The 25,749-nt window shown below is 44.1% G+C and overlaps 1 protein-coding gene and 1 long non-coding RNA gene across 4 annotated transcripts in view; one reads left to right on the top strand and one right to left on the bottom strand.

Annotated features, from left to right (window-relative positions):
* The first annotated feature begins 8,617 nt into the window (after window positions 1–8,617).
* LOC138111883 (uncharacterized) lies at window positions 8,618–16,501 on the top strand. Of its 2 annotated transcripts, XR_011151489.1 has the most exons (3): window positions 8,618–11,407; window positions 11,517–11,588; window positions 11,892–16,501. It is a non-coding gene; the product is annotated as an uncharacterized lncRNA (long non-coding RNA). The 2 variants fall into 2 exon arrangements; XR_011151488.1 differs by having other exon boundaries at window positions 8,618–11,588.
* TRMT61A (tRNA methyltransferase 61A) overlaps window positions 15,775–25,749 on the bottom strand; it is a 23,473-nt gene continuing 13,498 nt past the window's right edge. For both annotated transcript variants that reach the window (XM_069018364.1, XM_069018366.1), the window contains exon 4: window positions 15,775–17,186. In XM_069018364.1, the coding sequence (XP_068874465.1) occupies window positions 16,858–17,186 (329 nt within the window). In that variant the 3' untranslated portion in view covers window positions 15,775–16,857. The remainder of the gene's footprint in view (window positions 17,187–25,749) is intronic.

Genomic DNA, 25,749 nt, shown 5'->3' with positions numbered 1-25,749 from the left:
TTACTTGCAAGTGCTGCATGTTGTATCTACTTCTGACCTGCTTTAGCACCCCTGGGAATCCCTCTGCTGGATTGAAAGGCACTTCTCATCTAACTGTCTCTGTGGTTTGTAGGAGAATTGTCATGCTGTGTTTGGCTCAACAGTGATGATCAGAGCTTAAGTATTGAATTAAAAATAAAATAATAACTAAGTGGCATCTGCCCCTAGAGTGGTTTCCCAGCTCCCATCACTGAGCACAGAAACAAGTTTGGTCTTGTAGTTAAGTCTGTACACCCAGGGACAAAGTGGCTGTGCCACTGCTTTCTAATGCCATGCTTGGCATGTCCTGTCGGGGTCCCTCCCCCGCCCTCCCCCCGCCATGTAGCCCTGGGAGAGGGGCCCTGAGGGCACAGACACACGGGATTTCCCTGCCCCTGGTCAGCCTCGTTCCCCATGGGTTGTTTTGTGTTCCACTGTGCAGGCAAGGACCCTTGGGTCCGGTGATTGAGCAGTTCCTTGGCAGATCCCGGCCATGCGGCTGGGGAAATAAACATCTCTGAAACATCTAGCAAGAATCCGTATATATATATTTCTTTTCCACGGGACTCCTGGTTTGATATATGCGTGTTACTGTATCCCCGCTGTAACAATGTCCCAGATCATGCTGCTCCTCCAGCCCTGAGGAGTGAGTCTGGCACTTCAAAAGCCCCAGAAGGGGTAGCTCATGTCCCTGTTGCTCACCTAACGCCAGGTTTATGCCTTATGATGTGCATCACAGTAGCATTAAATGGCATGGAAACATCTGCTCAGGAGCTGAGGCCAGACCAGAGCATGGTGACCCAGACACTGACTGGTGGGAGCTTCAGCAGTGACTGAGAGCACCCAGGGACTGAGCCACCTAGAAGAGTTCCATCATTGGCAGAATAAAATAAAACTGATTCCTACCATTTTTTTCACCCATCAACCCTTTACCAAGCAGTTCCTGTTTGTGCCAGAAGTGGAATTAACAGCTCTTATTTAGGTTGCCCTTTAAAGACTCACTTGGTACCTCTACTTAATTGCCAAGTTACAACAGGAGGCAACTTCGCAGTCTGGACCATGACTTTGAATTTAACTGCAGTAGGCAACACTCAGGACGGATTTTTGCTTTTGTTTTGTTGTAGTCTTGTGGTATTGCCCAAGGGTAAAATGCTGGTAAGAATAATAATCCCTCTAGTTTCCAAAGGGATGGCTGGCAGGAGCATAACAACATGAGTTTGCATCCAAAGAATCCTGACACAGGAGGCTGGGAGGACAGGAGAAAGGGGATATTGCTTGCATCTGAGCAGTGTTTGCAGCTCTGACAGTAGCTATGGGTCTGGAGGCTTGGGGTGCTGCTCAAGGCCAGAAAGAAATCCCTGGCTCCTGCTGATGAGCTGCACAGCAGGCAACAGGTGGGAAGGATGGAGCAACTTAGCACACGCAGTCATGATGGACAGGAGACCGGCTCCTCCCTGCTTCTGAAAGGGCAGCAGTGACGTGCCAGCCGGTGCCAGACCTTCCCGGGTGCTGGGAATGGGGACAGGCTGCAGGCACCCAACCCTCCCTACGGAGAGGTGTCCTCGAGGTGTGAGTGCAGCAGGAGAGGAGACAACTCAGCCATGGGAGCAGTGGTTGTTCCTGTGTGTGGTTTGCTCTCTCTCCTCTCACAACCCCTTTGCTTTGGGAGCCAGAGCGTGTCTGCTAATGGCAAGCTGACAAGTGAATCAGTGCATATGTGCAATCAGCAGTGCCGGGGAAAGGAAACAGGGATTTATCCTCCCCCCATTGCTTTAGACAATGCTTCCGCTTGCAGCCTGAGCTCCAGTTAAGGACATTTATTGATTGCTTCTCTGGTTTACTACTGGCTGCCCAGGGAGCAAATAACAACATTTTAAATGAACAGGCTGAAATATGGCAAGGCGGGAGCTGACAGGCAGTGATTAAGCAGCTCTCTGATCTGGAGGAGGGTGAGAAACAAATGACAGTATATATAGATGTATGACAGCTAATATAGCAGGGGAGAGAATTAACTCATTGTAGGAAGGTGGAAGATCTTTCAGCTCCTCTTATTCCTGTCTGATGATTAAGCTGCTAAACTAGAGGTTGCCAGAGGAAGAAATTATCCCAAATACATTTTTAAAAGGCTGCTGCCAGAGCACTGTGTATCCCTGTTCCCACAGCACCCACAGGAAAGGGGCTGATTCAAAGGCTGCTGAAGTCAATGGGAGGGTTTCCAGTGATGTCTGTGGGTGTAGGACTGACCCCGACATTCTGAGAATGGTTTCATTGAGAATTACACTTACTACATGGCAGCCTTGAAAACTGGTCCCCAAATTACTGTCATGAGAAGAAAGGAAGCATTGCTGGTGACCTTCTGGGTGCCACAGTAGCAAGCACCCTGGATTACAGACATGCAATTTGTATTACACACATTTATATTATTTTGCTAATCTCAAGAGTTTAAGGGATTAAAGCCATATTTTCCCCTCCCCCCAGTTCTGAACTGGCACGTATAGGCTACGTTAGAGGGTCCACTCAGTGGTGGTCTGTAAAGCCTTTTGCTCAATGGGTCACTTGTGCTTAATGGTTCATTCCTTTTAGTTAGAACAAATAACTTTTTAGGTGGAAGGAATCCAGCTGCTGTTCTGCACGGTACCATGTGCTACCACTGTGTCACCTCGAGCCCAGGTTCCCTAATCACGTATGTCTGGTGCTGCAAGTGCATTATCTGCTGATAAGAAATATTTGCGTAAGGCAGATCGATTTTTTTAAAAAATATATCTATAACTTATATAAGAGGAAGTAAGGTCTTGGAAAATACTGGCAGAGAACTGGAGAGATACCACAGTTTCTCTGACATCTGCCGTCAGCCTTTAATCTCCCTCTATCACCAGTATTGCCATTTGCAGTGGGGCTAAAAGGCATTTCAAAGGGCTCAGGAGGTAAAAGAGCTGACTACAAGCTCCAAATCCATGGCTGAAGGTTACAGGCTGAGGTGGGGCCAGCAGTGGCAGGTCTGACAAATGGGTTGAAAGTCGGGTGCTCACTGTGCCATTGCTCTGTTAGACATGAACTCAAAAGCCCTTGAAGGTCACTGGGTGGGTTTTATAGTAGGCTGATAGGAAAGGACTGTCTGCAAATCAGGTTTTCACCACATGCAATGCTACTGTAGAATGAAAGTCCTCTTTGTTTAACTAGGACAACAGGTTTATAAAGATCTTATCATTGTGAGATATTACTGTCGCTCTGCAAAAGCACACAGCAGGGTGCCTGAGAACACAGGAGGGACATCATATAATCTTAAAATCTGTAATTAAAAAAAGAGTTCTTGTTTGGAAAAAAATTAACGGAGAATGCCAATTCTTCAATTTTTTGAAGGCAGGCAGAATTGAGAGAGACATCATGCAAGATGCCCATGCTACATTGTGTCAGGCTGGACTCCACTGAGTGTGCTTTCTGGGTGTCCCAGAGAACCAAGTGGTTCCCACTGACAACATAAGCTGGCCTTGACTTTTGTCTCTGGGCATTTTCTTTTCTTGTCATTAAAATTAACTTTCCCCACTGGTGCTTTCTCCTGGTTGCCATTTTGTGAGTTGTTGGACTTTCCTTGGGGAGAAGCAGCTGCAAGACCATATCACGTATACTCCATAACATGGACTTTGGAGGAAAGTGGGAGGAAAAGAAGTTGCAGATTTGGAGAGATGCAAAAGACACATTTAAAGCTGTTAAGGAAATGGCAAGCTTTCAAACACAAGGCATTTTTATGAATAAGGAAAGCTCATTAAGACTTTTTAAACATCGCCAGCTCTAAGAAAGGGGCATTTTCATTTACCTTTGTGTGCAAGGGAGAACTTTTTGAGATTCTTGATATTTACATTGAGAACAGGCTATATCTTGTGAAGATCTGGAGAAAAATGACAGAGAACTTTCTTTACTAAAGGGAAACGTTGCCTCTGTGTAACCCAGGCCTATGGGATGCAGGTGAGAGGAGATGCCCCAGGGCTCCATCACATTAATCCCTTCATGATATGTGCTACCACAGGCTCATCTGGCTCCCTGATAGTGTGTGTTAAAGCTGAGCTTGGCTACTGCAACTCCATTCCAGAGACCTCCAAACACTTTGCTTTCTTATTAGATGAAGAGTGGAGTCCTTATTTTGTGCAGAGATGGGGCTGAATTATATTGGAACTTTCCCTTCAGAAATATAAACTGTAGACCTGAATGATGTAATTATGAGAGATCTTTGCTTCTGTGTACATAAGAATTCTAAAAGACATTAATTTACTGAATAAACCCCTGATAAGCTGACTTTATAAAGCACCCTTCACTTTGCTTTTAGCATATAATTGGTCATCATGTCCATATGGCCTTCGTAGAGTAGAAAGTAATATTATAAACAAGCATGTTAGAAGGCTTTATATGAATAATAAAAAGCCAGTAGAACACTAAGGGCAGAGCCAGCAGCAGTGCCTGGCCCCATGCAGGCTGACTGTAGAGCTCTTGCCTGTGACAGTGCTGTGCTGGACCCAAATGAGCCATCCAAGGTTGGACACAGAGACCGGTCTGGCAGCACTAGCCCTACTCCATCAGCTGAAACTTTCCTGTAGGTAATCACATTTTCCTTGATTTCTTTGTTTTGAATTTGCAAGAAACTGCCCTGCCAATGGAGAGATTCATTCCCCAGAGAGGGGCAGGGGCAGTCTCCCTGCCTGTGCCCACCCCAAATCCGCAGTGGTGTTCCTGGAGTTTAGCATTTCCTCAGTGACAGGCCTGACTGGGAGGAGGAGGACTGGCAGAGAAGTGAAAAGACTAATTTCAGCAAGGAACATGGAAAAAGCCTTCCCAGTTCTGGGGTGTGAGTTTCTGAAATTGCCTCCTCCCTCCTCGTGAGCTCCTGGTGAGAGATGTGGAGGCAGCATGGTTCCTCCAGAGGGATAACATCCATTCCCTGCAGTGTCCCACGAGGTGACAGGGACATATGGGCACAGTGCACATGTGATCCTCCTGCTCTTGCAGCTCACAGCAGCATTGCCCCTAGGGAACATCCACCTCAGGGGGGAGCTTTCTGTTGCTTTGCAAGTGCGGACTGATGGCTGAGTGGGATTGTTTGTGGTGGAGGTACAACTGATTCATTTTCCCCAAATAAAACCTTTAATGCAAGAAAACCCCATCCGTAACTAATGTCTGAATTTGCAGCACATGACGCAGGCAGGTGAAGCTATACAGGTGATTCTGGAGATAAAGCAAAGGATGCTGACTGCATGGCCTTGGCACATGCTGAAGTGCCAATGTGCCTTTTGGGGCATAAAACAGCCTTTCCTGTGCCTACCATGATGTGCAGTGCCATGAAATGAGGAAGTGCTGCTGCTGTGAGAGCACTGTGCACTGTTCCTGCTCTCAGGCATCAGCCCCAACGCCACCGCACACCCTGAGAGCTGCCTGAGGAAGGGGAAGAGATTAAACTGACACATTAAAGAGACCAAAATGAAAAGTTGTGGGTGCAATTGGGAATAAATGCTTCAGAGCTGCTAGAGCTTGTGCTCGAAAATAGCACAGAGGAGGGGGGTTTAAGCCCTGCACAGTATTTCCAAGTAGCCCTTTGGATAAATTAACACAAATTCCAGAGGGATTTTAACTATTAGGACAAGGATCCAGAGCCTCTGCTCTGCCTGTGCACAGGCTTTAACCATGTAATGGAAAAAGCCTGATTTCAGTTCCATGGGGCAGGGACAGGAATTTGGGAAGGGAGCATGATTATAATGTGCATGCTTGCACAAGCTTCATTAGGATTATTTTTAGGTGTATGTATTGTACCTGGCAAAAAGAGTATGAGCAACACAAGCTCCCTTCAAATACAAGACTATATAGTTTTGTGAGAAATGACAAAATAAACATGTTCCTAGGGAAAGGCTCAGGAATAGGGTTAATTTTTATTTTGTCTTCAGCTTGATTTTCCTGTTAAATAAATAATACTGCTGTTAAAGCTTCATTTGCAGAGAAGTGTGGTCTTCTTTTGAAACCAACTTTAAGCTGCATCATGGGGAAAGCGTCTCTTGGAATTCCCAAATGCTTCTCTTTTTGTGAGATGGTGGTGGGGGACGAGCTAGGAAAGTGAAGCAGATGTTACTAGGATTCAGTTTATTCCTGCTGACTTCCCCAGCTCCTGTGCTGCAGTGCAAAGCCGCTCTGCTCTGAACTGTGCAAAGGCACAAAGCTTCGCTGAGCAGGTTTACTCCAAGGTCCTCAAGAGGTGAAAGAGGAATTTGTCCTTTCGCTGGCAAAACCCACTGCTTACTCTGTTGCCCCTATAGTTCCTTATCTGTAGTTAAATACAGCAAAATTCCTTACAAGGCTGTTCAATCACCCACAGCCTGTGCCCCTCAGCCCAGCGCAGTGCAGTGCCAGAATTCAGACTCCAGCACTAGTACATTTGTCATATGGTTTTGAGGCTGCCTTGTCTCTTTTATCTGTATCTCAAAGATAATGAGCCAAACACATTTCTGATGTCATTGGTTTAAATTTCCTCATTAATTCTAATTGCACTGGGTATGGCATCAGGCTCTAATTGCCCTGGGCATGGGGACAGAGGCTCTGGGCAGAGACATGGCAGCTTCCTGCTCTTGGAAGGCAAGGAAGGATGGCTTTAGGTGGTGATGACAAGGGGAAATCATTAGAGCCATCTTATGTACAGGTATCTCCCAAGTAAGCATAGAAGGTAACACGGTCTGGGGTGTTTATCAGATCAGAGCAAAGAGCAGAGCCTGCCCAGCCCATTCAGCCCCCATGAGCAGCTTGATAAGCCCAGTGCCAAGAAATGCAGATGAGAGACCTCCCATAAAACTGTACCAATGAGATCAGGAGGTCATCCTGATTGTGTGTGATTAACCAAGGAGGCAGGTAAAAACACCTCCTTAAAGCACGTAGGAATTAACAAGGTCAATTTATGCATGACAGGTTTAATCCCAGAGAGACCTTTCTGAGTTTGTCCATGTTATCCCATCAAGCCTGGGAAGGGAGCACCCTTCTTCCAGACCAGCGCTGAACCCACTTTTCCAGTGCCTGTTTTTAGGCTCTTGCCTGTCAGTGGCAGTTTTTGGACAGGGCTTGAATTACGGGGCCATTCCCATCCCCTCATTGCGTGAAACCTGCTGTTGCAGGCAGACAGCTGCTTTTACCTCTTCTGTGAAATTCTGTGAATTTTGGACCCTGTTCAAGACTGAACAAATCAACGGGGACTTTCCATTGTTTGCCGTGAGCTTTGGAGCAGCTGTTATTGTTCTTCATCATCTGCTGGAACATTTCTAATCGAGTTATTGTTGTCTCCTGAGGAAACTTTTAGAAGACTTTCAGAAACCTTCACATATTGGCAAAGCAAGTTTTTGGTTTCATTCCCAGGGCGATAGTCAGGCTTTTTCCTTTTTACTGACGTCATGGTTTTTGGATGTGCTCAGACTAACTCGTGGGTGAATTCAATATTCATCTTCGCAGCTTCTGCTACTTTTTCCTTTTTATCCCACGGTGGTTTATGGCCTCTAGTTCTTACAGAACCATGTTTAATTTCCACAAAAGAGTGAACTAAAGGCAGAAAAAGCCTTTATTCTTGAAATATTTCAGAAAAAAACCCCAAATGCTGTTGCTTATTATCCCAATGTCTTGTTGTTGTTGTTGGTTTTGGGTTTGTTTTTTAATCCTTTTCCTTTACAAAGATTTCTCACACATATGTCCATCTGTAGCCATTTTTCTTGTATGTCTGGGTTTTGTCTCTCTCTTGTGTGAAGACTAATGGGCATTGTCAGCTTTTTCCAAAGCTGTGGATTTAGAGATCCAGAAATCTACTAATTAGTTCATGTTTAATCTGCATGATCTGCAAGAGCAGTTCTGGAGTCTTGTAGATTTGTTCCAGCACAGTCAAATTATGCTGATTAGATTGGTAAAAAGCCAAAAAAAGGGCATAAATAGCAATTATTTTAAATAAATTCCAAGCACATAAAGACTGATTTTAGCCTGGGCTGTTGAAAAATTTTGTGCAAATTGTAGTGTGTGTTTATTGCCTTTTTTTTCCGAAAGAAGTGGAAGAGTTGGACCTATAGTTGTCAAAAATAAGCTGAAATATGATGGGCAGCTGTGATCAGGAGCACTAAAACAGATCAACCCCACAGCTGTGTGGTGCCTTGCAGGGGAGAGCACCGTCACCAGTGTTTGCTGCATTGCCTGTTCCCAAGGCAGAGCTGCCTCTTAAAAATCCTTGTAAGATCCCACTGCCTTAAAACAAGCCGCTGCTATTGAACTGTGCTACCTCCCAAGGACACTGGAGCTGCCAGGCAGGGAAACAGGGCTGCTTCCTGCTGCAGCCACGGAGCCCAGCCCCTGGAGCAGGCAATGGGCTGGGAGGGGCGGTCGCAGTACAGGGGGGGGGGTGCCCAGCTCTCCGCCAGTCACTGCAAACAAAGGTGCTACCTGGCAGTGCCATTCCTGGCGCTCCAGTGGCTGCTGCCCTCGTTTTCGGGGTGTAATGGTGTTTAAATAAGTAATATAAAAGTCTTACTCTCTGGTCCATCACAAATTCAAGCATGGGAGCCAGGAGGTTTAGCTCCCCAGGATGCACTGCAGGTAGGAGGTTTCTTCCGTCAGTCTCTGAGGACTGCTGCACTTGCTAAACAGCAACACGCACACACATAGGATAAATACAGGGTAGAAAACAAGTCAAGTATAATTTGAATGTTTATGGACACAGCTGAGCAAGCCCTCTGTTTTTCAAAGGCTTTCAAATGTTTAGGAAACAAAGTCATAACGAAAACCTCCCATCTTACAAGGGGACAAATGTACTGTTAAGAACCACTGAAGTTTTGCAAGATAAATCTTATTATGTGGTTGAAAACACAACTGGAACTTGACTCTGACTTGCAGCAAGCAGCCATTACATGTTTGGGAAGTGTCACAGAGCTTTAGACCATCACTGGCAGGAAAGTACAGAGGGACATTGGAGTAAATGGGAATGATCTCCTAGATTAGCTCCACTTAGTTACACTCTGCAAGGAGGTTCAAAACAGCTCCTGTGAAAAGGAACAAGCTTGTACTTCCCTCAGAGCATGACAGTGCTCCTCTCATGGTGCTTCTCAGCCTGGAGCAGCCAGCTGAGCACTGAGCTTCTCTGCCCTGGTGCTGCAGCCCCAGCAACCATCAACTCACAATTCCCAACAGGGTTGTCCCCTGGTAACCCTTTGCATTTATCTGCATGAGTTTCACCTGCCCTTTATTGCCCAGTCAGTCATTAGGCAGGAGTGACCTGTAAAGTCTTTCCATAGTTCCTTACAATCTGTCCCTATCCTAGTGCCATAAATAACTGTGCACTGTCAGCAGACTCCCCGACAAAGTGCTCAGCCCTTTTTCCAGGTCATTTATAACAACGTTGAGCTGCACAAGTACCAGCACAGACGCCAGGACGCCACTCGTGACCTCCAGACTCCTGTGAGACCCAGTCGGGACCTCAACCCTCTGTCCCTTATCCCTGAACTCATTACTCAGCCTTATTTATCCTACAACTAATGGCTTCAGAAAGCGCCTTAATTCTATTAGAATCCCTAGCTTTTTGCATGGGTGGCTCTGCAGCCTTACTCATCATCTTTTAATATTATTTTGGGGTGTATAATTGAATTCAACCACTCTTAGGTATTCTACAACAAAGTGGGGCAGGCATGGAGGAAAACACTGTGTTTTGAGCAATTAGCAGCCTTTGTGGTGTTGCTGCTTTGTTGATTTTTACTTGAGAAAGTATTCTGTAAAAGTGCAACAAAATGTGACTTGTTTCCTGCTAGTGTGACTGCTTTGGATCCAGACTATCCAAAACCAGTGCCATGTTTCAGCTGGTGGGGGAAGAGCACAGGATCTATCTATAGTCACTGATCCTTCTAATTCACAGGGAATTTGGGAGGTTTTTTTCAGCTCTGATAAAACTAATGCAGCACATAAGCCTCTTTGAGTCACCCTCTCTGCTATAAGAACTACCATAAACAGCTGATTTCTATGAGGCAGATGTATTTATAGGCTTGGGATAGAATGTAGACAGATTTTAAAATGCCACTTTTCTACTTCAAAGAGATTGACTTACATTTTTAATCTGTATAAAATTAATGCAGCTAATTAATGAAAATGGCTACAGAGTAAAATGAATTAAAGTTTCAGAAGATCATTAAGCATTGATATGGCTGCCTGCTCTGATTTGGTAATGAGTTGTGACACGAATCAAGACATTATCTGACTGTATTTGCATCTAGGTACTGTAAGAACTTGTGGGCACTGAGGTGCTGCCATGTGAGAGCTTTGCTCTGGAGGAGATTCTTGCTGAGCATTAGGAGAGCACTGTTATTTAGGAAGGAGTTGTGAGAAGATCTGGGATGTCAGGTCCTGTTTTACATTCTGCCACTGCCTTGCACAATCTCCTCCTGCATCAGCCTTTGAAAGGAGCACAGTGCTGTGTGATTTCCAAAGAGCCTACACAACCAGAGCCCAGGTGATCAAGGAAGTTGTGCTGAAATCCTACTGAAACAAATAAGTAAGAGAAGTCAGTAGGAGCTGGGACATGAAATCCCTTTACCTTCTTTGAGAAACCTTGCTCTTTCTTCAGGCAGCCAGCCGCTCCCTAACGTGGAGGTACCACCATGCTCTCACAACAGCCGCGGGTACTTCCACCTCCTGCCACAGCCATTTTGCAAATCCCTTCCCCTCTCTGAGTAAATGTTTGCAGGATCAAAGTCAAACTGCATGAGAAATGAGGATCTGTTTCCTTACGAAGCAGAAGTCCTGCCTCACACAGAGTTACCATGTGGAAGGACTGCATTTTCTTTTCCTAGGGAAGCACACTGCACCCTGACTCTTAGACTACAGCTCTGTCAGAAGTGGCACAGAAGGAGCTGGCAGGTGCAAAGGCACTTAGTCTGAGGGGAACAGTGAGCCCCCATATTCCCTTGGAGGCAGAAGATGCTCCAAGGGATAATGCTCAAGACTCAGCGCTGTCCCCGAGGCGGGAGGAAGCCCTGGGCTCGCTGCGGTGCCATGCAGTCGTGCACAGGTCACATTTTGCCGGTGGCTTGCTCAGTTGTGACAGGCCCCAGGTTTATGTGTCCAGACCACCTGGGCCTCTTGGTGCTGTTCTAATGGCAGCAGTGCACAGGGCTGGGTGTGATGCCTTCAGAGGGAATACACTCCATTTATAGTCCATGTAAAAACCTAAAGGAGTCCAGCGCTGCCATCCTTGCTCTGACGTGTGTCTGCAGGCTGGTAATCAGCTGTAACCATGAGAGTATCTGCACATCCTGCTGAAAAAGGGCACTTTCCTCTCTCTTTAAAGGGCTGTTAAGATCAGTGAGGAAATGTTGACAACAAAGGATCCTCCTGGGAGCACTGGGTGGTAAGATCTGGAAGTCAATCTCCTGTCTGGGAAGATTTATGTGCTTGTGGGTTTTGTATTCCACTCAAGTATTATCCATTTTCTTACATGTTTCCACCTTATCTGACAGAGGACACAGAAACACATCAAGAGAACATGCAGAAACTGCAGCTAGTTTCTTAGTTAAACCTGTTTTTTCAGTGTAAGTAATCAAATCTCTCTCTTATTCAATGCTCTTGCCCATTAATGTCTTGAAATGGCTGATTCTTTATTGTATAATATATAACTATACTGTGTATTTTGCTAACGTAATTTAGACCATACCGAACTCCTCTAACAGTGTGACATGATGCACCTGTAATCCAACAGGCTGAGCTGACTGCAGACTTCTTTTCCTCTCCCTCCCTCCTTTCCACTCCATCAGATGTAGATCCCACCCTACATCCTTTGTTAAAACAGCCTGATTGAACCAACATCCTCACTAATGAGCATTTCTGATCCACAGCTTTCAAGAGGAGAATCTGGAACTTCCTGGGAAATTGCCTCTTTACTGCAAAAGGCCAGGAAAGGAAGAGCTTTCTCCTAGAAGTCATTCTCTACCTTCCTACTGCTCCTTCCCCTTCTTCCTCTAAGCAGATTTGGTTCTCAAATCCAGCTGATTCCTACAAATCGGTGGCTCCTGATTATTTTAATTATTCTGAAATGGTACTTTATGGGTAATTTCTAAGGGGATGGGGGACCAATGTAAAAAGTATCAGAGCCTGCAACTTCATCACCTTCCTCACCCCTCAAGTGGAATAAACTTCTGGGTCAGAATATTTTGACATCACAAACCCAGAATATTTTGACATCACAAACTTTCATTCCACGTGCCCAGGGACCAGCCACGCTGAATTGCAGACACATGGTAGGTGAAACTACTGCAAATGTATTTTTGACTCAGGTTAGGAGAGGGGACTACAGCTCTCCCAAAGCAACATGAGGGAGAGGAAAATCCCACTGCAGAATTCCCCTTCCTGCACAGTGCCTAATACAAAGGGAGGTTGCTAAAGCAACAGTTTCTCTGAGCTGACTAGACCTAGTCATGCACATGGGCTTCATGCTGAATCAGGATCAGCTTTCAGAAAGAGATGGAAAAGGCTCCTTCTTCTCCTTACAGAGCTTTGACTACTCAGCTTGTACCTCTGGGAACAGCAGCTCTGAATTCACTCAGTCCTGGTCTCTGACATATCTTGCAGCTATCTGGACCCCTGGGGAGAGCTCCACAGCTCCACTGGAACCACTCATGCAAATTGGCCTCTTAACAACTATAAAGGAATACGATATTTAGCATCAACCCACTCAGCCCCCACCGAAATAACTTCAGGCTGAGGTCTTCAGCAGCTCAAATGCTGCTGTGCTGCTCTGCTCTCTGCAGGGTGCCTGGTCAGGAGCACTCAGCTGTACCTGCAGGTCCTGATGGGGTGGCAAAACACAGCCCTTGTCCTGGCTTCCAGTAAAGAGGAGAGGAAAATGCTCTGCCCCAAAGCCTGGCTGTGCAATCTCAGCGGGCTCGGAGTGGCAGGAAGAGCTGGTGCATGCTGCTGGTATGGCTGTCGGCTTTAGGTCTGAGGGCAGGAACAGGGAGATGATGGCAAGGGACCACTCACAGCAAGGGAAGCCCAGCTGTGGGCAATCGACCTTAGCAGCCAGGGGGAAACACGAGGTACAGTGAGATGCCCAAAGGTAGTGTTCCCAGCTGGCCTTTGTGGTTATTCCTGTCAGCATATCAGCCAGTTTACCTCAGAGTTCAAAGCTGTTGCCCTGCAGCAGAGGAGAGCCTGCAAGAGGACACAGATCTCCTGGGTCAGATATGCAGGTAAAGGGCCGGATACCAGTGAGGAGAATTATCTTTATTTCACTGTTTAATTCAAGGTTTCTCTCTTCCCTGTGTTGATGCTGATGCAGATTCATTCCAGTTCAGAAGCTGTCACATAGGGAGAAAGGAAATAACAGTCTGGCTCCTTTCTTTTGGCATCTAAACAACATTGTTCCTCAGGAGCACTCGAGAGTCCAAGCAGCATGTAAATGCTTTCCCTCATGGTGACACAGACAGAACTTTCTGGTACTACAGCAACCCCCCTCCTTCCTTTGACTGGTCACAGCTGCACGTACCTTTGGTGTAACATCATGGTTATGAAATGCTGACTCTCCCACTTGCTCTTATCGTGCCTCTCTCCTATTCGTGCAAGCAGAAGCCAAGAAGGAGCCCAACAACAGCCTCAAAGAGCTCAGCCATTTCTCAACCTTCCCTTTCTGAGCCTGCACTGCTCCCACTGGCAGAGAGATGAGCTGGGAGCACCAAACGCCCCTGAGCACAGTTCTTCTCTCTCTGACCAGAAGGAACCTGGGAAGGCATGAACACACAGGCTGCCCAGCGCACTCCTGGCTCCCAAGTGATGCAGACCCTGCTGGGATGAGCACTCATGTTCCCAAATACATCACTTCATCTCTGGGCCCCCCTCATTTCTAGGTCACCATGATTTCCGCAATCATCCCATTCACCATGACTAATGGAGCACAGATGTACTCTCAAGGGAGTGAGCGTGAAGCAGAACCCTCATCTCTGGAACACTTCCCAGGAAGAAACATCTCCTGACCATCACGTATCCCAAAGTACCTAAGGAGAAGGCAGAGCAGGAAACTGAGCAGAAGACTGAGTTCCTAGAATTTTTGTCACTTTATCCCTTTAAGGTTCTCAAGCAGGATTTATTATCATCTCTTCTTCAGAGAAGAGTGTTGTGCTAACAGGTAGGCAGGAAACAACCACATGAGATGCAGATCTGTGATGCTTTAATTAAAGCCCAGGTAAACTGTGAACGGCAGCAGAGCTCAGAGTGTTTCTTAGTCACTCATCTTAGTCACTGCCATTTGCCTTGTAGGCTGCCAGGTGTCACAGCCTGCTCTCCACACCAGTCTGCAGGGCACAGGGCACAACGGGACCTGGCTGTGGTGCAAAGCTGTGTCCTAGAGCTCGTCTATGACTGAGGGATCCCAGTGCATGGCAGGAGTGAAAAGGTGCAGCCTGAACAAGTGACTGAACTGCACCAAGGCAGGAAGAAGTATTTTATTCCATACTGGAGACTAAAATGTATTCAAAAGAGAAATGAGTCTCTAAATGTATGGCCCAGGCAGATTCCCCCAGTGGGGAGGGAAAAAGCCATCTTTCTGATCTACCCTTTTTGGCAGGGAGTGCAGCCAGAATGTAGAACACAGGTGACCATAAGCAGCACTAAACAGTGGGGGGTCTGGCAGCACAGCACTGTCCATGCTGGACAGTGTGGGATCCTCCCTGTCACCCTGACAACAAAGCAACAGCAGGAAGTGGTGCAGTGCTGCTGGCCATGGCTGCCATCGGCAACAAAAACACAGAAGCCTTTTTAATATTGCACAGACAGAAATGAAATCCTTCTCTTCTTATGCAATGCTTGCCCTTCCTCAGCAGAGATCAAATCAATATGGGACCAAGCAAAGTCAATGGTTTATTTCAAGGGGTTTTGAATTGGGCTTTGTAGGCAAAAAGGCATCAGCCTTGTTTCAAACTCCAGGAAGACTCCTTTGGTATTTCCATTCCACATCTATTTGTAGCACAGAAACGTGACTTTGTTCCTTTTTAGTCCTGTTTAAATGTTACATTAGTTTAAAATAAGGTCTGTCAGTAAAAAACAATCAAGTTTAGGGCTGGAATTATCCCTGGAGAACCTTGGGGATCCTCCTTGCTAGTGAATGAGGATCATCTTGAAGGAAGTTAAGAAGAACCTTGTGGTTGAAATTCCCCATCCTTTCTTCTGGAGTCTCTCAGCAGCTGAGCCATGCTGCCTGGTGGTGATCCCAGCACACACAAACATGTGCACACTCACACACACACACGTTCTAACACAGCCACCAAACCCACACACAGCGTCAGCAGTTTACTGCATGGCCTGGAGAACATGAGCAGCAGCAGAAAGGGAACTTTCCCATAATTTCTGGGGAAATGCTGCAGTTGTAGGCCAACTTACATAACTGATTTAGCTGAACAGAATTGCTTTCTGCCTTTAATCTGCTCAACAGTTTATCTCTGCTGTCGTGATCGGTTGAGCTCTCTTTAAACCGTTATGGATTAGCGTTCTGCTATAACACGGTAAAAGCTTAGCTTTGTTTATTTTTGTCAAGAAGGGGGGAGGGATATCAGGTTAAATGTTCAGGCAGCAGTTTGTGAATGGCTGTTTTTCTTGCACAGCAATTGATATGCTCAGGTACCGAATGCAAGGCACAGCTAAATGCTTTGAGTGGAAGCACTAGTGGCTGGAAGAGAAATATTTGTGAACTTACTAAAAAAGGAAAAAAGAAAAAAAGGAGGAACTTAATAAATTTGCATAATTATTTTAATCTATAAATACAAAATGTAATCCAGCATTCAAACAGTTCATCGTACCCCCCACCTCTGTATAGAAGACCAAAGAGTAAATGATCTGAAAACTTAATTAATAAGGCTGGTTGAGGATTTTACTAAGTTTGCATTATTGACGTAATTTGGAGACAGAAATCCTGCCAAAAGCAATCTTTCTGTCATTCAGCTGCAGGAAAACAATACACCATAATGGAAATAAACCACCAAATAACTGGAACCTCATCCACACCACTTACAAAGAGGTGTTCAGATAATATTAGCCAGCTGTTCAGTTAATTTTCACAGTGGATTCATCAACTATGCAAGTGGTTGTTCCATTAGAACATGACTGTATGGATCCAGGTTCAGATTTCTGCTACAAACTGATGAGCACAATATACCAATGTAAATTAAATTCAACGATTACCACACTTCTTTGACCTCTGTGTAGTCAAAATGATTTGCAGATGCCAGCCTGGAATGAGTAAGAGGTTGCGTTCCTGAGCGCTGCCAATAATCCACTGGAACACTATTCCAAGAAAACACTGATTCTGTGAACAGTTGTGCTGGGAACCCTATAATCTTGGAGCTTTCTTTTCTAAAATGGAGGAAGTAGGCACTTTCACATTCTTAAGAGCAACATAGACACTCGAGAATTTTTAAAAATAGTGTCCAGTGGTGCTAGGAAAAAATAAAAACATAAACCTGGGAAAGTAATTCAGAAAAAAAGGAGGGAAAAATCCAACTTCTTTGTAAATTGTCTGTTGTTTGTTTTGCTCTCTTATGAGAAATCTTAATTCTGCACATTCCAGTGAATGGCCATTCGCTATTAATTTATCTTCTTTCTGACAGCAAGTGGAGCACCATTCCAGAGTTCCAACATTCCCTTGATGCTGCTCTGCTTAATGCTTGTGTGCTATTTAAACAAAGCATATTCCAACCAAATCTGACTATATATGGAATTCCCTGACAAGTAAAACTTTGGATGCCATACAAAAAAGAGCCATGAAAACAGAATGCACACAAAAACCCACTCCAGACTGCACAAACTGGGCATGCACTACACCAGGCTCTTGGTGGCAAAGGTCAGGTACCCAGTGTGCCCAACCACCTCCCTCAGTGGCACGCCACTCTTGAACTGCACAGTCCCTTGCTGCAGATTAGCACATGGGCTACCTTGGTGTGATGGGTTGCTGCTGTCAAAGCCAGTGCTAGAATTATCCTCAGCTGCTTTTCCAAGGTCAGGGATTTGCAAGCTAATTGTCCTTACATTGTACACTCGGAGCAGAATTTCCAAGGTGTTAATTTCTGTAAAACCATATTCTTCCATTGCTAGGCAGGTTCTTTGAACTTGTTCAATGCAGGGGGAGAAAGAGCAGATGCGGCCACCTGCAAAATAAGACAGGTAGTGGAAAAGAGGGCAAAAGCCAAAATGAAGCAATTTTCATCTTTTTTTCAAATTCTCCCAGATGCCCATAGAATTATTATTATACAAAGTGAAAACATTCTTCAAGAAAATCTTCATAAGGCAACTTTGTTGGTTTAAAGCGTCAGCACAAAATCAAACACGGACAACTCTACAGGATGCTTCAGACCCTTTAAAAACAACAACAGCAACTTCATTCATCTTCCACATCCAATGCTGCACTCAACATTTGTTCACAGTTAAACTGTTAAAGTTGATCCCTTTAGAGCAGTGGCTCTTTTTGAATCATTCTCCAGTGTTCTGGACTGAGGCACCAAACTGCAGTTGGCACGTACACAAAGCCAGAAGTCATTCTTTACACACTGCACAGGGCTAGAGCCCCAGCGCGCCTGCACACGCCCCTGACAAAAGGGGCTGTGTTTAGCTGAGGATGATGGTATGCATGCACAGAATAAAGGGATCTCTCCAGGCCATAGATGGAGTGCTGTTAAGGCTTTACCCTTTTAATCAAGCTGACTAGCATGTCTCCTGAGCATTGAAGTTTACTGGCTATCACATCATGCAGGCTTACAGTAAATGCTGTAAAACTCTAGGACAGGACTTCTAAGTGATAAACTAACACTTGTCTCCTTGTCTGTGCACAGTTCTGATTTTTGATTCTGAATACGGAGTATTAATAGGCCCCCTACACCTTTCTAAGTGATGCAATGTCACCTTAACAGCTGAGAATAGAATGATTCAGATTTACTCTGAAAAGCCACAGCCAAATCAGATCAAAGAATTATAAGGACACTGTCTGCCATAAAGCCAGGGCATGTGCTTTCACCCAGGACACAGTGTCCCCCGAGGCAACTGCCCTTCCTGAAAAGCTTTTGTGCAGGAGGAAGAAACACTGGGCAATGCAGCTTCAGCTATTGTTTCACTTATTACAATTAGATGAAAATGCCTGCTGACCTGATTTGCATTCCTTCTCAGTCCTCTCCTGGGCTCATCCAGTCAAACCCTCCAACACCAGTTCATCTAAGTAGTTAAAGAACCCGTGCAAGTCAGAGCAAAGCGTCCTGCTAAAAACAGAGGCAATGCTGGGACTACACGAAGCCTGCTTTATCTCAAACTCCCCTTTCTTTCCTTTTTCGTTTCTAAAGTCAGATCTCTAAAAAAAGAAAGCATCAGGTCTGAAAGCGTCACTGTAGCACTCTAGTTACTGTGCAGCAATGATGTGCTGGGTACTGCCTCGGGAAGAACACTTTCCACAACCATTAATCTACCATACACTAAGTGGGATTTAATTTTAGTCCTCAAATAAAGTCTCTGCACCAAGGGGTTCTTATCATGAATCTTCAGAACAAAGTACTCTGGACAAGTAATTCCCTGGAGTGACAATTAAACCCCAAATCTAATAATCACCTGCAAAATTAATGCTGGTATGTGTCTTTATGAACCAAGTGTGTTGATGCTGATTTAATTGCACAGCCAGTCCATTAACTCCCATGAAATTAGATTTGTATGTTCATCAGGATGGCCAGCACTACCAAAATGTTCTGGAATCAGACAGCTAATCTTTTCTGGCCAAAGCACTACACACTTCTACCATGCTTGCAGATGTAAAACAGAAGAGCTCAGGAAAAAAAATCTGTTACATAATTAGAAAGCTACTATGATGCACACATGTTATAAAGAAAGAATTTATATTCTTATTGTGTAGGATACTGAACAAATGTCTGACTTAACAATAACTCTTTGTCTGCAAAGCAAGAATCTGCCGAGAGACCAGAGACTTACTACTACTTCATTCAGGCTTTTTGGTTTTGATGTTTTATATTGCCATAAAAAAGCAATATATATTTACATTTACAGTACGTCTGTTCTTATTTATTCTGACTCTAAGGGTTTGAAGATATGTTTAGGCTTTTGAATTCACATGCTCTGGATTTACAGTCAGAAACTCAAAGCCTGCACACAGCTGTTGCCATACAAGCTGCAAAGCCACCTACGGTTCTTGTCAAGCCTTCAATTAAAGGCAGAGCACCCTCCCTCTTGCCTCGGGCTGGTCAGCTGAGCACAGCACGTCAACACCAAACTTGGAGAAGATTTATCAGGCTGCCTCCTCACAACTGCTGGGGGAAGTAGGGTTACACAAAACAGGCTTTCAAGTCGTTTGGTAGGAAGAAAGCTCTTGCTTGCAGTAGCAAATATCCAGAGGGGAAGCACAAAAAATAATGTTACTTTACTTCCTGTACTGCTGGAAGCTTCTCAGGTGTGAAAGAAGAGAAAACAGTGAACTGCTGGTATTACATCTAAGTGAGACCATCCAATGGGTTTTAGTAGATCTGCCAATTTTGTTTTTTCCCCCTTTCATGCTATTGTTCTCATTATTTTTATACCTCCCTCCCAAATAAATATACCTACAAAGGGCTTAGAAGCAAATCCATCAAGCATCTGTTCTTAGAGATCCTAACAAGTGGGAGAGGGGTCCCCTCTGCTTCTTTCTGTACACACCATCAGGCAGGCAGATCTGACTTGCATTACAGGCTGGAATTATTTGATTAAGCAGATATTAGGAGAGAAGATTGGAAAGCTACAATTAGCAGAACGTTGGAAAGCAAAAATGAAATTGCAGTTCCAGACTGTAAGAGGCTGTCTAAAATAGAAACATTTGGGAAGTTTCAATTCCTATGGTGTGTTTAGACCAGCAAAAAAAAAGAGTAGAAAACCAGCACTCAGAAGGACATGCTCACCTGTCCTAGGAGCAGAGACACTGTCATCTTTAACAGAGCAGATGCTTCTGAATTCTGCACACTGTGGACTGCCCTCTGTACCCGGCTGGACTACCAGCTAGGCAACACCCCTTCTGTCACAATCACCAAACAGATACAAATCTAAATTTCAGCATTCACAGTTCTCAAATTCTCTGAGAGCCCTCTTGTCCTTTAGACACCAAGAGGCTTTTAGGGCTTAAAGGACTTGAATATGCATTACTTTGTCTTGCCATGCCAAGGATTCCTTAGTGAATGAAGAAAAGACCTGAACTCCCTCCCTCTCCTCCCCTTGCTAGGGCACATTGCTCTGTTTGCGGATCACAAAGGGGTGGACTAGACTAGAGAGCAGTGAAAACATCTGAATGGAAACTTTTTTGTACAAATTGAGTTTGTGTTTTTTCAGAGCTCTCCTTTTAGGAAAGCTACCGTTCCTATATTTGGTTAATGAGATCTGTGTGTCATCATAAATTGATATAGTAATTATGAGAGATTAATCCTGTTCACATTGGGAAGCTGTGTGAGCTTTTTGATCTGAAGAGCTGTCTAAAAATGTGTTTATTCATGTATAATGCATTTGACAAGTGCTACAGTTGAGGAGAAGAGAATAATGAGACTCTATGAAAGACTTAAGCTTTTTGCTACCTTCAATTTTACAGGGAGTGAGTTAGTTTGAAGCATTTAATGGAGAGGTTAAATGTCCTACATCCATAGCCTGGAACAAGCCCACACAGTCCTGGCAGTCATTGTAACCAGCAACAGGGTCGAGAGGATATGAAAATGGAAGTACAATTCAGACTGGAATGATTAGAAAAGCGAGCTTAAGGGAAGGAGGAAATAGAAGATTTTCATCCACATAGCACTGCACATTTCAACAGCCTGTATCTAATTGGTAATTGAGGGACACACCATTGCATCTCTACAAGAGGCCAGTGCCTCCGAAATTGCCAGAAAGTTCCTGTGCAACTCCAACAAACAATTTTGTTTCTGGTTTGTCTGAGCAAGGACTAACATCTCTACCAGTTCTATTTAGCCAATAAGCGCATTAGCTTTCAAGTGTGGAAAATCTCAGTGCCACCAAATTGACAAGAACTCCAATGATACAGAAAACATGTCCAAGAAATGTGCTCTCACTTGTGTAGGTTATTGTATGTGTCACAAGTGCTCTGACAGGTTCTTTCATCATCCCAGTGTTATTCAGAAGATGCAAAAAGAACACATGGTAGCACAGCACCATTAAGTTTTAGGGAAAAGGGCCAGTAATTTTAGAATGATTCTGTGACAAAAAGAATACAGCACAGCATTTTTACCTCTGGCAAAAGAACACAGCTTAGGTTTTGTGCCTTCACTGCATTGTCGTAACTGGAAGATTACGTTACAAAGATCTCAAGGAAGAAAAAAAAAAACACACAGGCATTATCTTTGTGTAGGGGTGAGGCAGGAGAGTCACTGAGCAGCATCACTGTGGCATTTACTCTGTGCTAGTAGGACACTAAAAATATTGTCTCTGCAAAAGGGGACAGAATGTCCTTTAAGTGTGTGTGCTTGTGGGCGATTTGATGTAGCTTCCCTGACAAGTGAAATTAAGAGGATTTGGCTGTTGGAAGAAATTAAAAGATGTTCCTTGATTCAGAAAAGAGAATTTTCTCCAAATCACTTGCCAGCTCATTAATAGGAGCTTGATGTGATTTTCTGCAAATGTGACCTTAACCTCTGCACTTGTAGGTGCATCATTCAAAAGGAATTTATTCCTGCTCATTATTATAGGCTGGTAAAAGCATGTAACAAGGAAATTAAAAAATCAGTTGGCTCCATACCGGGGAAGAAAACCTAACAACTTTAAGGATCCTTTCTTTAAGGATCCTTTAATCTCAAACGACTTCCTTCAAACTCTGTAAAACCCAGTAGCTTTGGCTGGCATTCCACAGCAAGGATTTTGATACAGGAATCCTTCTGCTTGACTCTCTAAAAGTGAAAGAATCACTTGTACTTCAGGCCAGGCCCATTGTGTGCACCTGACAGACCCAAGCTAGGGCAACACCCTCACACAAGATTCAACAACTGGGGCTGGCTCAGCAAACAGCCACTGCTTGGCAAACAGATGAAGCTACTTTGTGCGTTAGCACCTGGTCCTAGATCCCAGGGGACAGCTCTGCACTAGACCAGATGGCCTCTCAATGTTGAGGGGATATGCTGCAATTTAAAGTTAGTTTGTGGATCTTTAACCTCACTTTGAGTTAATTCTCCTTCAAATCAAAGCACGTGCTACACTAGCAAAGGCTGGTGCTGACATTTTAGCAAGCATTTATTCCAAAACAATATCCTGGGGACACGAGAAATGTTCACACCAACTGGAGTACCACTCTCATGGGTGGAGAATGACAGCATGCTAGACTGTCAGGCTCCCCTTCCTGCCCCAACACATTCCCTGTGTGTTCCTGAGGCAGCCCAAGCCTGAAAAACATCAGCCTCGATGTAGGGGCTCTCAGTGGGATTAAACCCTACCCAGATACCACACGGGTGAGAGCTGTGGCCAGGGATTTCAGCTGCTCCTCAAAGCCACACCTCAGTGGTTTAAAAATGGGACCATGAATAACCTCTGAAGCTCAAGAAAAATAGCCAGTGAGACTTCCTACATGGACATGGAGAAGCCCAGAGAGAGAGACATTCAAAGCAAACTTCACCTGCAGAGTTTTGGGGGGAGAAGTGACAGCACTGTATTACCTGACTTAGGTGTTATTTAAAGGATCAAAATTTGACAAACTCATTATTTAGGGGCTTTATAATGCTCAAGAGGGAATGGAAAATCTGAATTTAAGAGTAAAATCTTTAAAGAAAGAAAGGAAGTAAAAGAGAGGTGGTTTTAATAATTTTGTGACTCAGACTGTTAAACACCACAAGGAGCAACTTAAAATGCAAGAGGCTAATCCAACCTAATATATGGCTGTAATTTTCCATCCCCCTACCTGAAAATTTAAAATCTGTATGAAAATTATTGTACCAGTGGGTTTCTCCCTCATCTTCCACAGCTTTGGAAGAAATAGACAGTATTTATGAGAGTAGAGTAGGTGGGTGCAGAATTATATTCAAAGCACTACAGTATTCAGCTGTGAGATGACTGTGAGTCAAAAGTTTCAGGGCATTTAAGAATGGTAGAATATTGAGGATATTTTTGTTACCTCACAATTCTTTCATTTTCTTAATGTTTAAAAATTTAGCCAGAAGGGGTTAACATCAACTTTGCAAAAACTACCAAGGTCAGATATTGGGAACAGTAGCTGTGACTACAGAAAAGCATTAATCAGCAGATGCTGCAGAAGAAAAACAGTGCAGGTCTGGAAATGAAAGGAAGTTCTGCAGTGCAGCAGTGCCTCAGAGATCCTTCAAGCAGCGTTTCTGCTGGAACTGTGACTGGTGACATCAGCACAAAAGGATGCAGCTGAGATGCAAACCTGAACGTAGGCAGAGAGCATCACCAGAGAACAAGAACCTTCTAGTCACAAACCTACTGTGCCATTTTATTCTTTCAGCTCTTCAGAGGCTGGTAGTGCTTTAAATGGGAGGCCAAGCTGCTGTAAGTAGTGTATTTACAGCATACTGCAAGGCATAACTTGAGTGATAATTGTACTCTGTAAAGAGGATCATTAACACTCAGCCTACCAGGAGCTGCAACTATTCAGGACCTTGAGCTAAAGCAGGAGAGAAAACACTGATCTGATAAGGTTTTGTTAAGGCTGAGAACTCTCCCATACTGTCTCAGCTGAACTCTCTATCACTAGTATTGTGGTTGAAAGGAAGAGAGTACCTAACACTATATATTGAATTTGCTTAGTTCTGATTTAATTCAAAATACCTTAAGACTTCAGGGACTAAATTACCACTATGTGGCATTATATTTGCTGGCTGTGATATTTGCAGGGCACATCACAACAAAACCCACAGTGTGAACGGTTCACGTGTGACCCTATCCAGATCTGAGAGAGAGGGTGTGGACAGAAAAGAGTGGAAGGACTCATGTCCCGCAGTGATGTTTTATCACTACACGAACCCTCAACCCTCGGAAAGGGGTTGAGTAACAGCAGAATGTACATAAGCTGTACTGCAGAAGAGCTTTAACTCTTTCAAAACAAAACAAGGGAGCACTGTTAAATTATCTGCCTGTGGTAGGGAAAGGCAAGCAGTTACAGATAACCTTCTGTCATATTTTAGATTTAACAGCCATAAAAAAACCACAACAAAACTACCTGCATGAATAAAACAGAAAAGTGTGTAAGTTTGTACATATTACTACTACAATCAATTATATTTTATATGAAAAACAGTTTTTGTTTGAATGCAAAATAGCAAAACTTAAAAAAATGCCCCCAGTTAGTCAGGTACCAAGTTGGCCAAGAGAGGAGCCTTAGAGCGGGACTAGACCTCAGACATGGGAGGCTGTTTGCAGCAAAAACTGCAGCAAGGATCAGCAACTTTGCCTTTTGAGTGGTTCATAAAGTGAATGACGCCACTTCACAAACACAGAAATGTGGGATTTTGAAGTCTTATTTATACTGCCTAAGCAGATGTAACCTTGTAGCATAGCACAGAAAAGTATAGCCAGATGGTATGGCCAGTTTGGGACTATAATACATTTTCTAGGATTTCAAATGCTCGAGTGAGACAAGGATTCAAAACTTGGAACTGTTCAAGCAGCCCTGCTTAGTATTCTAAGCATGCACCACTTAAATAATTCAAATTGGACTGCGCAATGCAGCGCCTTCTAAGCTGGGAAGTCAGCTGAGTGTTGTGCTCACTAGATTAGATAATTTGAGCATGGGAAGGGCATAGTACAGTGCAGTGATTTTTTCCCCCCCTTAGGACACACTGGAAAGCTGCTACAAATCGAGCTTTAACCACTGCAGGTACAGAGTGCTAACAAGGCTCACTCTATTTATTCACTTTTTAAAGAAAGTGTGTTATGTGGGTATCACAAAGCTTTCTAGAAAATTTTCAGTAGTAGCTGAGGTAGCCTAACAGCAGGGCTGGTCCTGACTCAGCAAGGCAGTGCACATTCAGTGACCTTAAAGAACAAGCTTAAATCCTGTGATTTCAAGAAGACTTAGTGATTCACTTGAAGTCCAGCCTGTGATTATATATTTTAACAAAGAACTGGGCCTTAGCATATAATTGAGTTTTTTTAAACTCATGTCCCTGCATGGGCACTGTTCAGCACTCCATGCTTTCTTGATTAGAAAAGTCACTTTTGTAGATGGAAGCAATTTGGCAAAAGTTATTTCAGATCCATACTATTATGACATTAATTAGAGGAAAACTTATTCCAGGATAAAAGAATTATTTATTCACTGAAGCTTATTTTTCAATGGGGAAAAGATGTATAATAAAGTGATGAAATCTGTGCAAAACCTCAACAGCAGTTCTCACTTGCTGTCACAATCCCAGAGTAACTGGCATAAAATAGAATATCCTTTATGTTCCATTCCCACTGCATCCAATGGCAAACTTCTCACTAGCTCCAACCACAAAGATTTAGGACATAAACTGGCAAGCATATTTAAGTGTAACCACATTTTTTTAACATTACCCTGGGGTGCTCTGTTAAATAGGTACAAATCTGCAATGATGGATATGAACTGAGGCTGAACACCTTTTATACAAACACCTTTCCACTGAATTGCCAAAGAAATTTGCTTTCAGCATTTATTGTTACTTCTGCTTCCCACACACCTCAGATCTACCAAAATGCAGTCGTATTGACCGCTGTGGAACTTGA

The sequence above is a fragment of the Aphelocoma coerulescens genome, chromosome 5 (assembly GCF_041296385.1).
Source record: "Aphelocoma coerulescens isolate FSJ_1873_10779 chromosome 5, UR_Acoe_1.0, whole genome shotgun sequence".
In the NCBI taxonomy this organism is placed as follows: Eukaryota; Metazoa; Chordata; class Aves; order Passeriformes; family Corvidae; genus Aphelocoma; species Aphelocoma coerulescens.
Note: the sequence above shows the minus strand (reverse complement) of the source record. Positions and strands in the feature narration are given on the sequence as shown.